Source organism: Pseudonaja textilis, chromosome 2 (assembly GCF_049901715.1).
Source record: "Pseudonaja textilis isolate UNSWEBS1 chromosome 2, rPseTex1.2, whole genome shotgun sequence".
Taxonomy (NCBI): Eukaryota; Metazoa; Chordata; class Lepidosauria; order Squamata; family Elapidae; genus Pseudonaja; species Pseudonaja textilis.
Genome location: NC_141991.1, coordinates 256635394 through 256648661, shown reverse-complemented (window position 1 = coordinate 256648661; position 13268 = coordinate 256635394). Strand labels below are relative to the sequence as shown.

At 53.3% G+C, this 13268-nt stretch overlaps 1 protein-coding gene across 2 annotated transcripts in view; it reads right to left on the bottom strand.

Moving 5' to 3' along the window:
* Positions 1 to 2345: 2345 nt before the first annotated feature.
* Positions 2346 to 13268, bottom strand: part of PHF24 (PHD finger protein 24) — a 32538-nt gene continuing 21615 nt past the window's right edge. Inside the window, exon 8 of one of the 2 annotated variants that reach the window (XM_026720822.2) lies at positions 2346 to 7484. In XM_026720822.2, coding sequence (XP_026576607.2) covers positions 7385 to 7484 — 100 coding nt within the window. In that variant the 3' untranslated portion in view covers positions 2346 to 7384. The remainder of the gene's footprint in view (positions 7485 to 13268) is intronic. The other variant, XM_087927612.1, reaches the window with a different exon arrangement.

Here is a 13268-nt window from a genome sequence, read left to right as displayed (position 1 = left end):
AGGTGTGTTCTGACCCAAACCTGGTTCCAAGGAAACAAACACCAAACAGGTAACAGCAAAAACTTTTAATGATACTTTGCAAATTACGTTCCTTCCCGGTTAAAAGGCTGTTTCAAACTAATTGTCTCAGATAAGAACGAGCCTTGCCAAAGTTGTGCAAGGCTGCCAAGAACACCAGGTCAAGTTACTAAGAAATATTTCAAACACAAAGAGTCTCCAAACACAAACTAAGAGAGTCTGAACCTCCACAAGGCTTGAGTGCAAAAACGTCTTTGCTTCCTGCAAAGAGCTCCGGTTTCTCAGCTGGCTTTTATCTCTTGAGGGAGGGGCCATTACCTTGCAGCCTTACTCCCGAGTTGCCCATGCTGCTGCAGCTGCTCTTTCCATCGAGCAGCCCTGTGCACTGGGCACGGGCTCCTCAGGGACCTCTTCCTCACTGCTGCCAGCCTCCGCCATCTCCGAAGGCAGCACTCCACTCCCTGATGGTCCTGGCCCCATCCCTGCATCCCAGGCAGGCCCCTCATCCAAGTCCTCACTCTCCGAGACCTCAGCCATCCGCACCTGCTGCTAGCAAACCACAACAAGATGTGAGCAGTTGTCCCTGTGGCACCCCTGTTGCGTGAGGTGCGACCGGTTGCTGGTTTGCTTCCAAATCCAATCCAGGTGCTGGCTATCACCTTTAAAGGCCTCCATGGCCTGGGACCAGGTTAGCGGAGGAGCTGTCGTGCCCCAATTACATCGTCCCATCTGCAGAGAGTAACCGTGTTCACCGCGCTTGTTAGACAATATATAGTTAGTTTAGGAAGGAGAGCTGCCCCCTTAAGGGAATGCTTCATGGGAAATGTAGTTGATACCTCATGGGAGATGTAGTTCATGTCGCGGGGTCACATCTATAACCCTGATTGGTCACTGACTTTATGTCTGGTTGGTCTGGGGGAGTTTTGGGGCCTTCTCATCTGGACCCCAGCATTGTGCAGGACTCTTCCTCTGCTATAACGCTATGGGACGAAGATAACCATCTTTTCACACTATGGAGGCGAAGATTGGACATTCAATGAATCTCAACATAACAATGAGTTATACATTGAGGATGCCCGATAAAACCCAATCAATTAACTTTGCATGGAAGTCTTTGGGGTGTTGGACTGCTTGTCCGGTGATGTCCAGAAGGGTGGGGCATGAAACTCACTGTAACACGCCAAGACAATCCCGCCAAAGGCTTCCTGTCCCTGGCCTGGCTCATCCAGGCGCTAAGCCAGGGGTGTCCAACCTTGGCCACTTTAAGACTTGTGGACTTCAACTCCCAGAATTCCTCAGCCAGCTAGGAATTCTGGGAGTTGAAGTCCACAAGTCTTAAAGTGGCCAAGGTTGGCTGAGGAATTCTGGGAGTTGAAGTCCACAAGTCTTAAAGTGGCCAAGGTTGGACACCCCTGCACTAAGCCAATGGTTGAGACATAACCTCCCCCCATGCAAGGCAAACCCCTGGGAAGCTTCCCGCATCTGTGTGTGGAAAATCAACATTCCAGGAATGATCTGGGATCCTAAGCTTTACATCCCCCACTGAGTAGAAATGGAAAGTACAACAAGAACCTTTATTGCACTACTTTCGGTGGGTTGTTTTTCCCCATTTTTTTTTTTTTCAGATTTTCATAATTAGAAACCAATAGGAAAAAGGCCAGAACCAATCCAGGACTGGATGGAAATCACTTTCTTTTCTACCATGTCTGAACTGGCCAAGAAAAGTCCTTTTCTATGTTTATTAAGTTTTAAAAAGCAGATTCTCTAAAATGTTGGCTTTCCTTCCTGGCACGTCCCGGAATGCTTGTATGGGGGGGGGGGGGAATCTCTTTGGCAGACGGTCAAGCCAGGGAGACTTTCGCTTTTCTTTCTTTTTCTTTCTTCTTTATCATCTATCTAGATCTATCCATCCATCTATCCTTCTTTTTAAAAAAACAGCAAACGCTCCTAAACTCCTTTGCAAATTAGGAAGAGCAGCTGACCTTCTGTCTTACTCTGGATTTTTCTAGGAAACATGTTTGTTATTGTGGCTAATTGTATAACTAACTTTCTATAAATGTTTGCACAAATAACTTGTTACTAGTGTAAAAAAAAATATCCTCATTTATTCCAGGCTGTAATCATGGGCTTTGTTTTTTGGTCCCTGGAGATGAGATTAAAATGTACCATGTGAAATCTTGGAATAGATAGCCAGAGTCCTGGTCTATATTTCCTGCCCCCCCACCCCCACACTCAATGGATAGCTTGTTAAGAATAAACCACACGCAGGAAATAACCCCCCTAACTTAATTATGCCACCCCTGCAATAATATTGCAAGACCACCAAGTAATGTACATCGTTTATTCATATCACAGAGTTTGGGCTGCCTTACTACAGAATGAAGAGGGGCTCTTGAGAGGGAGGGGGAGGGGACCATCTCTGGGGAATTGGGTGAAGAGGGGGGGCTCCTCGGTCCTGAAAGGGTCTTCCAGGCGCACTAGGAAGGCCACACAGTACCTTTTCAACAAACACCTGTTGGTCTTCTACATCTCAGGTTCAGCAGGTCAGCTGGTCTCCTGTTTCTCCTACCTTTGGGGAGCTCTTATCAAGAGGTGGGACCTGTGTGCTCTTCCCCTCTGGTGCAATCTGGTTTCAGGGCTGACGGGGGGGCCCCTCCAGACACCCCAAACCAGGGCTCTCCAACCTTGGCAACTTTAAGCCTGGGAGTTGAAGTCCTCCTGCATCAAAGCATCCCAAGGCCCGAGGGATTCCCTTGGGTTGGAACAGCTCCTGGGGGCTTCACAGAAGGAAAGGAGGCCTGGGGGGTCTCAAAGAGGCTTCCCCCCCCCCAAAAAAAGGCAGTTGGGTTTTCTTGGGGTCTTCTACCGTTCTGACTGACTGGTGGAAGGATTTGGAAGGTTTACACTCCAGTGTAAAAGTCCAGTGCAGCGGCGTAGAGGATGGCGCTCTCACCTCACAACCGGGAGGCTGTGAGGTTCAATCCTAGGCAGAGGCTAATATTTGGAATATCTCCTGCTCGAGTTGGGGGTGGGTTGGACTAGATGACCTCCAAGGTCCCTTCCAACTCTGCTATTCTATTCTATGTCTACTCCTTGCGGACAGATGGTCATTTGTATCCTTTTTAGAGTCACTGAGGCCATTGGGAGGTTTGCCTGTGCCCTCAGGGTCCCCTGAGCGGTGCAAATGGGTATGGAGCCTCCTTGGGGACCACTGAAAGGACTGTGTTGTAAACAGGTGATGGGTGGTCCCGTATCCTTCCCCCTCTATTGAGGGAGGGCTGTTCCATTGGGACGCTGATGGCCTCTTTGACCCCTCTTTCGAAGCAGCAGTCCTCTCTGTCCAGAATGTGGACTTTGCTGTCTTCAAAAGAATGGACTTCGTCTTGTCCTCATGGTTTTCGTTCCTCTGTGTTGTGTCCTGTGTTTGTGAAATGGTTGTTTTGAGGTGCTAATACCACTCTATAAAGCCTTAGTAAGGCCACACCTAGAGTTCTGCACCCAGTTTTGGTCACCACACTATAAAAAAGAGGTTGAGGCTCTAGAAAAAGTGCAGAGAAGAGCAACCAGGATGATGAGGGGACTGGAGAATCAAACATAGGAAGAACGGTTGCAAGAATTGGGCCTGGCTAGTCCAGGGAAGAGAAGGACCAGGGGAGACAGGAGAGCAGCCTTCCAATATTTGAGGGGCTGCCCCAGAGAGGAGGAGGAAGGGGTCAAGCTATTTTCCAAGGCACCCAAAGGCCAGACAAGGAATAAGGGATGGAAACTGACCAAGGAGAGATTCAACCTGGAAACAAGGAGAAACTTTCTGACAGTGAGAACAATCAACCGATGGAACAGAAGTTGCCCTCGGAAGTTGTGGGAGCTTCATCCCTGGAGGCTTCCAAGAAGAGACTGGGCTGCCCTCTGTCAGAAATGGTGCAGGGTCTCCTGCTTAGGCAAGAGGTTGGACTAGATGACCTATAAAGTCCTTTCCAACTCTGGTTATCTGTTTTGTTTCCCCAACATACCGGTCTGTACATGTCTCGCTGCACTGCACTGCGTAGACCCCACTGCTCCCGTTGTGTCTGGGTCTTTTGACCTCGGGGTGGACAAGCTTCTGCCTCAATGCCTTGAAAGCCAACGGCCAACCATCCAGAGTGCTAAGGACCAGAGGGCCGCTAAGGAATATAAACCCTTCCCTTCTCCACCATTCAGTCAGAACTGAAGAAGCTTCTTGGGATGAGAAGCAAAACATCTTCAAAGGGGGAAAAAAAGCAAGAAATCCCAGTTGCCTTTTGGAAAAAAAGCACCCTTGGGACAACCAGGGCCCGGAGGATGGAGAACCTCGGTAGCCGTTCAGGCACAAGGATTTTCTTCTTCTGGTCTTATAATGCCAGGGGGTCTCCCTGGAGACAGAGGGCACCAGCCGCTCTGCCACTCCCAGCAGTCCAGGCCTTGGCTGGGGTGGTCCTGCTTGGTCTGTTCAGTTGCCCTGGGAGGACAGGTGGCCTCATCCTGCAACATGGCTCTTGGGGGAAGGAAGAGGAGGCACAGTGGGCAGGGAGGCCAACCAGGGCTCTGTGGGCTCAAACCCCCTTCCAGGCCAAGCAACGTTTCCTAGGGAGACAGAAGCTTCCGGTCACAGGAGGATGATGGCTTAGGAGTGGCCAGGATGCTGTGATCCAAATTCCACCTTTTCTTTTTAACGTGGAATCACCCAGTTCTGACCACGCCCTGCGGATGCCCCTGCTTCAGAGCAGCAGAAACGGAGAAGAAGTGCACGAAAGTCCTCAGCTTACGACCAGAATTGAGCCCCAAAATTTTGGTTGGTTGTGAGTTTTGCCCCATTTTATGTCCTTTCTTGGCACAGTCACTAAGTGAATCACTGCAGTTGTGGTCTGACTTCCCCGTTGACTTTGCTTGTCAGAAGGTCGCAAAAGGGGATCTCGTGACCCCGGAACTCTGCAACCGTCATAAATATAAGTCAGTTACCAAGCATCTGAATTTTGATCATGTGACCAGGAGGATGCTCTGCAACGGTCGTGAAAGTGTGAAAAATGGGGTGGGGGTGGGGGGAGCCCCTTTTTCCAGTGCCCTTGTAATTTTGAGCGGTCACTAAATGAATGTTTGTTAAGTCAGGGACTACCCATGTCTCAGATTTCCACTGGGGTTATGGGGAGGCAGGCAAACCAGCTGGAATTTCCTCTACACCGGGGGTGTCAAACTCAAGGCCCATGGGGAGGACCTGGCCCACGGGGGGCTTAGATCTGGCCTGTGGGCCCCCCATGAAAACCGTGAAGGAGTGGCCCGTGGAGCTTCTGCCAGTGAAAACGGAGCTCAGGGGGGTTGCAGGAGGCCGTTAGAGCAGGAAACGGAGCTCGGGAGGAGCCGGTTTTCATTGGCAGAGCACTTGAGCCGTCACAGCCGCCGACAGGAGTGATGTTGAGCTGGCCAGCTCCCCGCCCGAGGTTAAACACAACCCTGATGCAGCCTTCAATGACCTCCAGTTTGACACCCCTGTTCCCCACAATGCTGAGTTTTGCTAGAAAGGAGACCGTCCCCAGGGAACCCGGAGCCCCCCAACAAACCAGGGTTTTCTCTGAGGCTGGGACGATCTTATGGCTTTGAATCTGAGGGTTTTCTTCCCTTTGAACCCCCATGGGGACTCCCCTTGCCCCCCACCAAAGGAGAACGGCCACTGCAGGCAGGCGGCCGAGGGGATGAAGCCCACCGGGTCAGCCAGGACCTCAGGCGGGGATTCGTCAGGTTTCCCCCTTGGGGTGCTGAATGGTCTGGCAGGACCTGCAGGACAAGCGGCCACATCCAGACCAGGAATTCCCTTCCGAAGTCGTGGCTGCTCCATCCCTGGAGGTTTCCAAGCACACACAGGACCGCCATTTGTCCGGGGTGATAGAAGGTCTCCTGCTGGAGCAGGGGGTTGGACTAGAAGACCTCCAAGGTCCCCCCGTCCCCATCGGTTGTTCTATGTTGCAAAGGAGCACAACAGGCGGCCTGCCCTGCCCCTTGGCTCTGGCGGTGGGGGGGGGGCTGAGGGGCCTGGGAGCCCAATATGCCCCCCCTCCCCATTATCTGCATGCAGATGGTGGGGGTCTCTAAGTCCCTCCCTCCCTCCCCCTCCCGCAAACACAGTCCAGGATTTCCACAACTCTCCAAGCCCTCCCAGAGGCTGGAGGAAGGGCAGGAAAGCCCGGGATATGTCATGCGGGGGCAGGGCTTTGATTCTTGGAGGCAGACAAGCCCAGGCCGGTGAGGGCGGGGCAGGGGGGGGATTCCCTGTCTGGCAACGCTGCGGCCCTGGCAGGAGACCCCTTCTCGGGAGGTCGGGGCTCAGGCTCCAGGAGAGGCGCTCCCCTAAGGAAACGCGGCTCTTACTGAGACACAAAATAGTCACGGCTCCTCCTGGGCTGGCGAGGGAAGGAGAGGGGGGGGCAATGGAAACGCTGAACGTGCCCCTGGCCGACTGTGCGGGGTAGACCGGGCATCCTCCAAGGTGGCAAAGGCAGTTTTCTTTTGGGGAGCAAGGCTGGACCAGCACACAGGAAACCCCCTGGCCGCCCCCTTTCCTTAGGAAGACCAGGAAGAAGCCCCAGGGAAGAGAAGGGGCTGCAGTGGGTGAAGACCCCCCACCCAGAAGCTCCAGAGAAGAGGAAGGCCTTGGGGTCCACTGGAGGGCCAAAATAAGCCAGCAAGTGGCACCTGGTGTCCTTGGCCAGCCAGAAACCAGAGTCCGCAGGGGTGCCGGCCTCCGTTTCCCTCCCTCCCTCCCTGCCGTTCCAAGCCAGAAAGCCACGGAGCTCCATCCATCTTGACCAGTCGGAAAGCAGGCTGTTCCCCCCTGGCTTGACCTCGCTGTGAAGAGGGGAGAGCAGGGCCGAGGGATGGACGCTCCAGTTTCACTCCCAGAGGCTGGGATGCTGCTGTCGGGACACCCGGATTCAGGGTCCCTCCCGCAGGTCAGCACCAAAGGAACGGAGCAGAAACGGGAAGAAACCTGGACGCTGCTCTGGCCCTTTGGCTGCCCCGGGGGCGGGGAGGGGTGCCAAAGTCACGGAGGAAAAGGGGTTGCCCTCCCCCTCAGCCCGCATTCTGGGGAGGCTGCAGGGACGGAGAGAGAGAAGGAGAGAGGAGGAGGGTATACGGGGGTCCTCCGGAAGGCCAAGGCGCTTCCCTCAGCCCTCCGGCGATTGTCCTGGCAGGGGGTGGCAGCTCCCAGGGGGCCTCCGGCAATTTTGGGGCGGCCAGTCCAGCGTCTGTCACGAGGGCAAGAAGCTCCTTCCTTCCTTCCTTCCTTCCTTCCTTCCTTCCTCCTCCTCCGAGGAGGCCCTTCTTTTGGCCTTCCTGCTCCTGGCTCCGCCAAGCGGCCTCACATCAATGGCTTGAGATGGATGGCGGCGCTGTTGGGCCGGGCGGCAAGGATGTAGGCCGTGTTTTCTCTCAGGAAGGCCGGCCAGGTGACGGTCCTGCTGGGGGCAAAGCAGAGGACAAGCAGGGTGAGGGTCCCCAAAGGGCTTTCTTGGCTTGTGGTTTTGTTTTTGTTTGAAAAAACATTTCGCTTCTCATCCAAGAAGCTTCTTCAGTTCTATCGGACTGGTGGGGGGAAATAAAGCCAGTTAGAACTGAAGAAGTTTGTTGGGCGAGAAGGGAAACGTTTTCGAAGGAAAAAAACCCAAGGAAGTCCAGTCATCTTTTGGAAAAGCAGTTTTGGGGCAACCAGAGGTGAAGGGGAGGCTGGCTAAGCCAAGCAGGGCCCAACCTGGGGGATGCCCCGTTGCTTTTTGGCTGGGGAGGCCTCAACGCCAGAGCTGGGACTGGCCTGGGGCCGCCTCCTCCCTCCCCCCCCTCCCCTCCCCTCCCTCCCAATTCACCAGTCGGGCCTCTAGAAAACCCTGAACATAACACACCGCAGGCTCTCCCAGGAACTTACCACAAAAGGTAGGTGTATTTTTTTTAATGAAAATAAACTTTTTAATGTGTTCTTTTGTTGGAAATTGTGCTGCCGGACTCCTTATATCTGTAATTTAAGGAAAAATCAACCCCCCCTGAGCTCTGTCAGCACACGGCATGCCCCTCAATCAGACTAGATCTGGAAGGGACCTTGGAGGTCTTCTAGTCCAACCCCCTGCTTAAGAAGGAGATTCCAGACAAGCGGCTGTCCGGTCTCTTCTTGAAAACCTTCCAGGGACGGAGCACCCAGAACTTCTGGTGGCAAGGAGTTCCACTGGTTAATGGTTCTCATGGTCTGGAAATTTCTCCTTCATTCTAGGCTGGTTCTCTCCCCTTGGTTAGTTTCCATCCACTGTTTCTTGTCCTGCCTTCAGGTGCTTTGGGGAATGAGTTGACCCCCAAATCTTCTTTAGGGCAGCCCCTCAGATACTAGAATGCTCCGATCATGTCCCCCCCCCCCGGTCCTTCTTTCCTCTAGAGTAGCCAAGGCCAAACCCTGCAATTGTTCTTCGTATATTTTGGCCTCCAGGCCTTGAATCCTCTTAGTTGCTCTTCTTTGCGTGTTTTCCAAAATCTCAACCTCTTTTTTGTAATGGGGGTGACCAAAACTGGATGCAGCGTTCCAGGTGTGGCCTTACTAAGGCTTTACAAAGTGGTACTAATATATCAGGTGATTTGGATCTTATGGCTCCGTTTACACAACCCAGGGTCGCCTTTTTGGTTCCTGCCACACACGGCTGGCCGATGTGGCCAAGTCGACTTGCAAGATGGTCTCTAGTCCGAGAGCGTCTCCTTGGGGTAGAATGCAGGTCAAGGTGTGGGACGTCTACCTGATTGCTTAAAATATCAAGGGGCAGATGAGGGAGGGACACGTGGTAACGGCAGAGGCGCATCGGTGGTGGCGCACGGAGGACGGACGCCATTTTGCTGGCTGGGAACATAAATCGCTTTTGCTCAGTTTATGTCCGGCCAAGAGGGGGAAGGAAGACAGTGAACGGTCATTTACCAAGGACCTCACGGTTGTATTAGACAGTGAGAGTGGAGGCATCGAGAGCAAGTTTTACACAACTGATTGGAAAGGAGACTTGTGTCTCTTTGCAGAAAACTTTTAAAGAGGTGGAATTTGTGTAAAAGATGAAAGGTGGAAGGCCAGGTAATCATCGGTCTAGGCTGGCAGGAAAGTAGGGGGTGAGCTAGGCCTGCTATCAGGAGAGGTCGTTAAACGAAGCAAGAGAACAGGTCTCCCGCCTCCCTCAACATACGACCACAATTGAGCCCCAAAGCTCCGTTGTTAAGCAAGGCCGTTGTGAAGCCGGTTTGGCCTCCTTTTACGACCTTTCCAGCCACAGTTGTTAAGTGAGTCACATGGTGTGTCAAGTGAATCTGGGCTTCCCCATTGACTTTGTTTGTCAGAAGGTCGCTAAAGCGGATCACGTGACTGCCCGGGACACTGCAACGGTCGTAAAGGCGAGTCAGTTGCTAAGTGCTTGAATGTTGATCGTGTGACCCCGGGGAGGCGGCAACGGTTGTGTGAAGACCAGTCAGAATCCGGGGTGGGCTCCAAAAATGTTAGCAAGGGGACCTCCGCCCGGTTGCTGGGTGGGCGTGGCCATGGTGGGCGTGGCCTCATCGGCCTCCTGCACCACGGTGTGTGTGTGTGTGTGTGTGTGTGTGTGTGTGTACGTTTTGGCTTTCCCTGGGCTCCGGGCAAGCGGAACCGGCCACTGTGGAGGCTCTCTGGGCGTTGGGAATGGGCCCAATTCTGGCCTTCCCAAACTTCCGGGAGGCCCGTTTTCCACCCTCCCTGAGCCTCCCCACGCGCCCTGCACCCCCCTGCATCCGAAATGGGCTGCCTGGGGACTCCTGGGAGGGGTGGGGCGGGACCAGGCTGGGGTGGGATTTGGGGGTTCTCCGAACTGTGCAGAGTCTTAGCGAGGAGCCCCTGCGAGCCCTCAGCAGCCCAACCCGGTCAAAATACGCTTTTTTCAGTCACTAGATGAGCTGTTATAAGTCGAGGACTACCGACAGAAGAAAGCAATTGTCTAGATATCCTTTCCAATCAAGTAAAACGTGGAGACTCAACAACTAAAGGACCCCTTAATTTAACAAAAAACAAAACAAAACCCAACTCTCTTCGGGATTCTTCGGTGCTCCGGGAGTGGCCCAGCCAGATGCTCTTCATCTTAGACTTTGATTCAACTTGGATGGATTTATCTCCGCCAAGACGAAGGAAGGAGCCCCCGGCACTTTTGCTGGAGACCAAACGCAGATCCTGGCTTTCGTACTTTGCACGCTTCTCTTGCCCAACCAGGCCATCGGGAAGGGCCCTGCCTGGGTGCTTGGCAAGGCCTTCGGTGCCTGGAGGAATGGAGGCTGGCATCCCTGCATGTCCCCCGTGGATCTTCTCCCGGCCTGAGTGGGTCAGCCGGCAGTGCCCACAATGCAAACGGCAGGCGGGTGGCGGGAGGAATCGGACAGCGGGGCAGTCTAGCCTTCTCTGGGTGCCTCCCTGACCGCAGATTCGCAGCTCCAGTGGGAGGCCTTTTCTCTACCTGCCTCCTTCTTGACCACGGCTGCCCGGCTGAGCCAGGTGCCATCCCTCCCACGCCCCCGAAGACTCATGGCGGACTCCCCTGCCAACTGTTCCCATGGCAACGCTGGTGCCTCGTCTCAACTCCCTAACGAGGCTGAGCTGATTGCCAGCGCTGGCTCCTCTCGCCAGCAGGCCCCGAAGGGAGAAGAAGCGGCCACGGGAGGAGAGGCATTCCACGCGTGGCTGGAAGTGGGGATTCTGCTCGTGAAATGTTGCCCTCCAGACTGACTGATCCGCCTCTCCTGGCTCAGCGTAACAGAAGAACAAAATTGGAAGGGACCTTGGAGGTCTTCTAGTCCAGCTCCGTGCTGGAGCAGAAGACTCACGTACCGCTCCAGACACGTGGCTGTCCGGCCTCTTCTTAAAAGCCTCCAGTGCTGGAGCGGCCACAACTTCTGAAGCCAGGCCATTCGTCTGATTAATTAAAGGAATAACAGAGGGTCGCCATCCTCCTGGACCTCAGGGACCACCAAACTCATAATTTTAAATTCCGCGGACCACTCACATGAATTTGGACTGGACGGGGGCTGGCTGACGTTGGTGGGAAAGTCGGTCCCCTATTCCAGAGCTGCTGGAGTCCCAGGACCGGCCCTTTGGTCATCCTGGAGCAGCTGCTCCTTCACCCGGCTGCACCGGCCTGCCATGGACTGACCAGGATGACCAAAGACAGACTTTGGCTGCTTTCCTTGCCTGCAGCCAAAAGCAGGAGAAAGAAAGAAGCGGAAAGAAGCAGCCCGGTGGCCAGGCCAGGCGCGTGGGGCGAGTTCCCCCCTCCATCCTTTCCCCCCTCCCCTCACTCCCTCACGTTGTTCGCAATGCAAGCGACGCAAACCTTGCGTTCCCGCAGGCCATGTGGGTGACACAGCCTTGTGTTCCCGCGCAGCCTGGATTAATTGCTTTGAGGGGGGGGGACATTTCTCTGTGGACCACCAAAATTGGTGGTCTGCAGCCCACTGGTTGGCGACCACTGTTCTAGTCCAACCCCCTGATTGAGCAGGAGATCCTATGTTCTTAAAAGCCTCCAAGGATGGAACACCCACGAATTCTGGTGGCAAGTTGTTCCACCGATTAATTGTTCTTATGGTCAGGAAGGTGGGGTGCTAGGATAACTGCCTAATATTCAATATCAGTTGCTCCCCTCTGGGAGAAGGTTTCGAGGTATCTATCGCAGGACTACGCATTCTGGAACAGCTTTGTCCACCTGGCAAGATTTTTCTCACGCACACAGACCGTGTTGTTTCTCCGTGTCGTAGAATATGGGTGGTTATATGCATATATTTTAATGAATCAATTAATTGAGTCATATTTATGTAGTGTATATTGGCGGGGGAGACCCTTTAAGAGCTGCATGCAATGAAGTTTCATTTTAATCTGCGCTTATTAGTGTACATTCAAAGGGACAATGAAGTTATTCTAAGTCTTATCCTGTTGAGGTATTAAGATTTAAGAGCTGACGAGCAACAGTAATTGCCGCCAGCTGCTGTAAGTGTGATGCAGTTGTAAGGCTGATGAAATAAGAACGAATCAGCATAGCACGGGCATATTCCTTTAAGGCTGGGGGTAGGGTCTATCCCTTTAGGAGAAGTTTATGTAAAGCAGCCATTAGAGGGTGTGTTTTCTCTCCTTGTGTCCGGTATTCACTGCAGAGTTGTCCGTGCGTTAAGAAGAGTTAAGAAGAAGTTTGATTGCTTGTAAGGTATTTTGCCTAACACGTATAGTATATAAACCACTACTGGTAAATCTCTAAGCCTCTGTGTGCCGTGTTTGGCTCCTGGGTTGTCTCATAATAGCAGTCATGCTGCAAATGCTCTGACATATTCTATGAATCCACAGCACCTCCTAAAGCACTTCGTAAGCTGACAAGACCCCCCCGGGGTGGGATCCTACCGGCATGACAACCGGTTCGGTGAGTGCGCGTCAAACGCGTGCTGTGTGCGCACGCACAGTACTTGCAAAACAACTTCCCCTGCAAGCAAACACCGTCATCACCGGCTGACATGCGGCACTCAACTGGGCTGCGCAAAACCACTAAGGTAAGAATAAAGGACAGCCTAGAGCCCGGGGGGGCCCAACCGAAGAAAATAAGATCTTCAGAGAGAACCGGTTCGATGTCAGCTGCTCTTTGGAGCTACTGGTTCTATATAGAACTGTCCAGAACCTGTAGAATCCCACCCCTGAAGACACCCCAATAAACGGAGTCCAGGTTTGCTTGCCTAAAATCCTCTTCTAGAAGGCCCTTTGTAAAGGCTGGCTCTTTTTCAGTCCCCCAGAAGTCGTTAGAGAAAAAGTGGATTTGGCTGCAGAATAAATGCTGAACTGCTGACTGCATCCTTTCACCTGATTGGGCAAAGCAGCTGTCAGTCTCCCCAAAGGGGACGCTTTTCAACCATCCTTCTTGCTCCACAAACTGGAAGGAGGGATGAAACGGAGACCGTTGACCCAGACAACCTCTCAGCGGCCGCTTTCTCTGCCAGGTGCCGCGATCCTGTGCCGGACTCCGTCTCTTACTCGTGCAGGGCCAGAGTGGCTAAGCCAGGGCAACGCAAGCAACTCGGTTAGCTAGATTGTTAATTTGATTTGGAGTTTGGGTGCGAAACCGTGTCTCCCCTGTTTTTCCTGCATGTTTTCCTACACGCCTGGTCTAAACCAGGGCTCTCCAGCCGTGGCAACTTTCAAGTCTTGTGGACTTCAACTCCCAGGATTCCTCAGC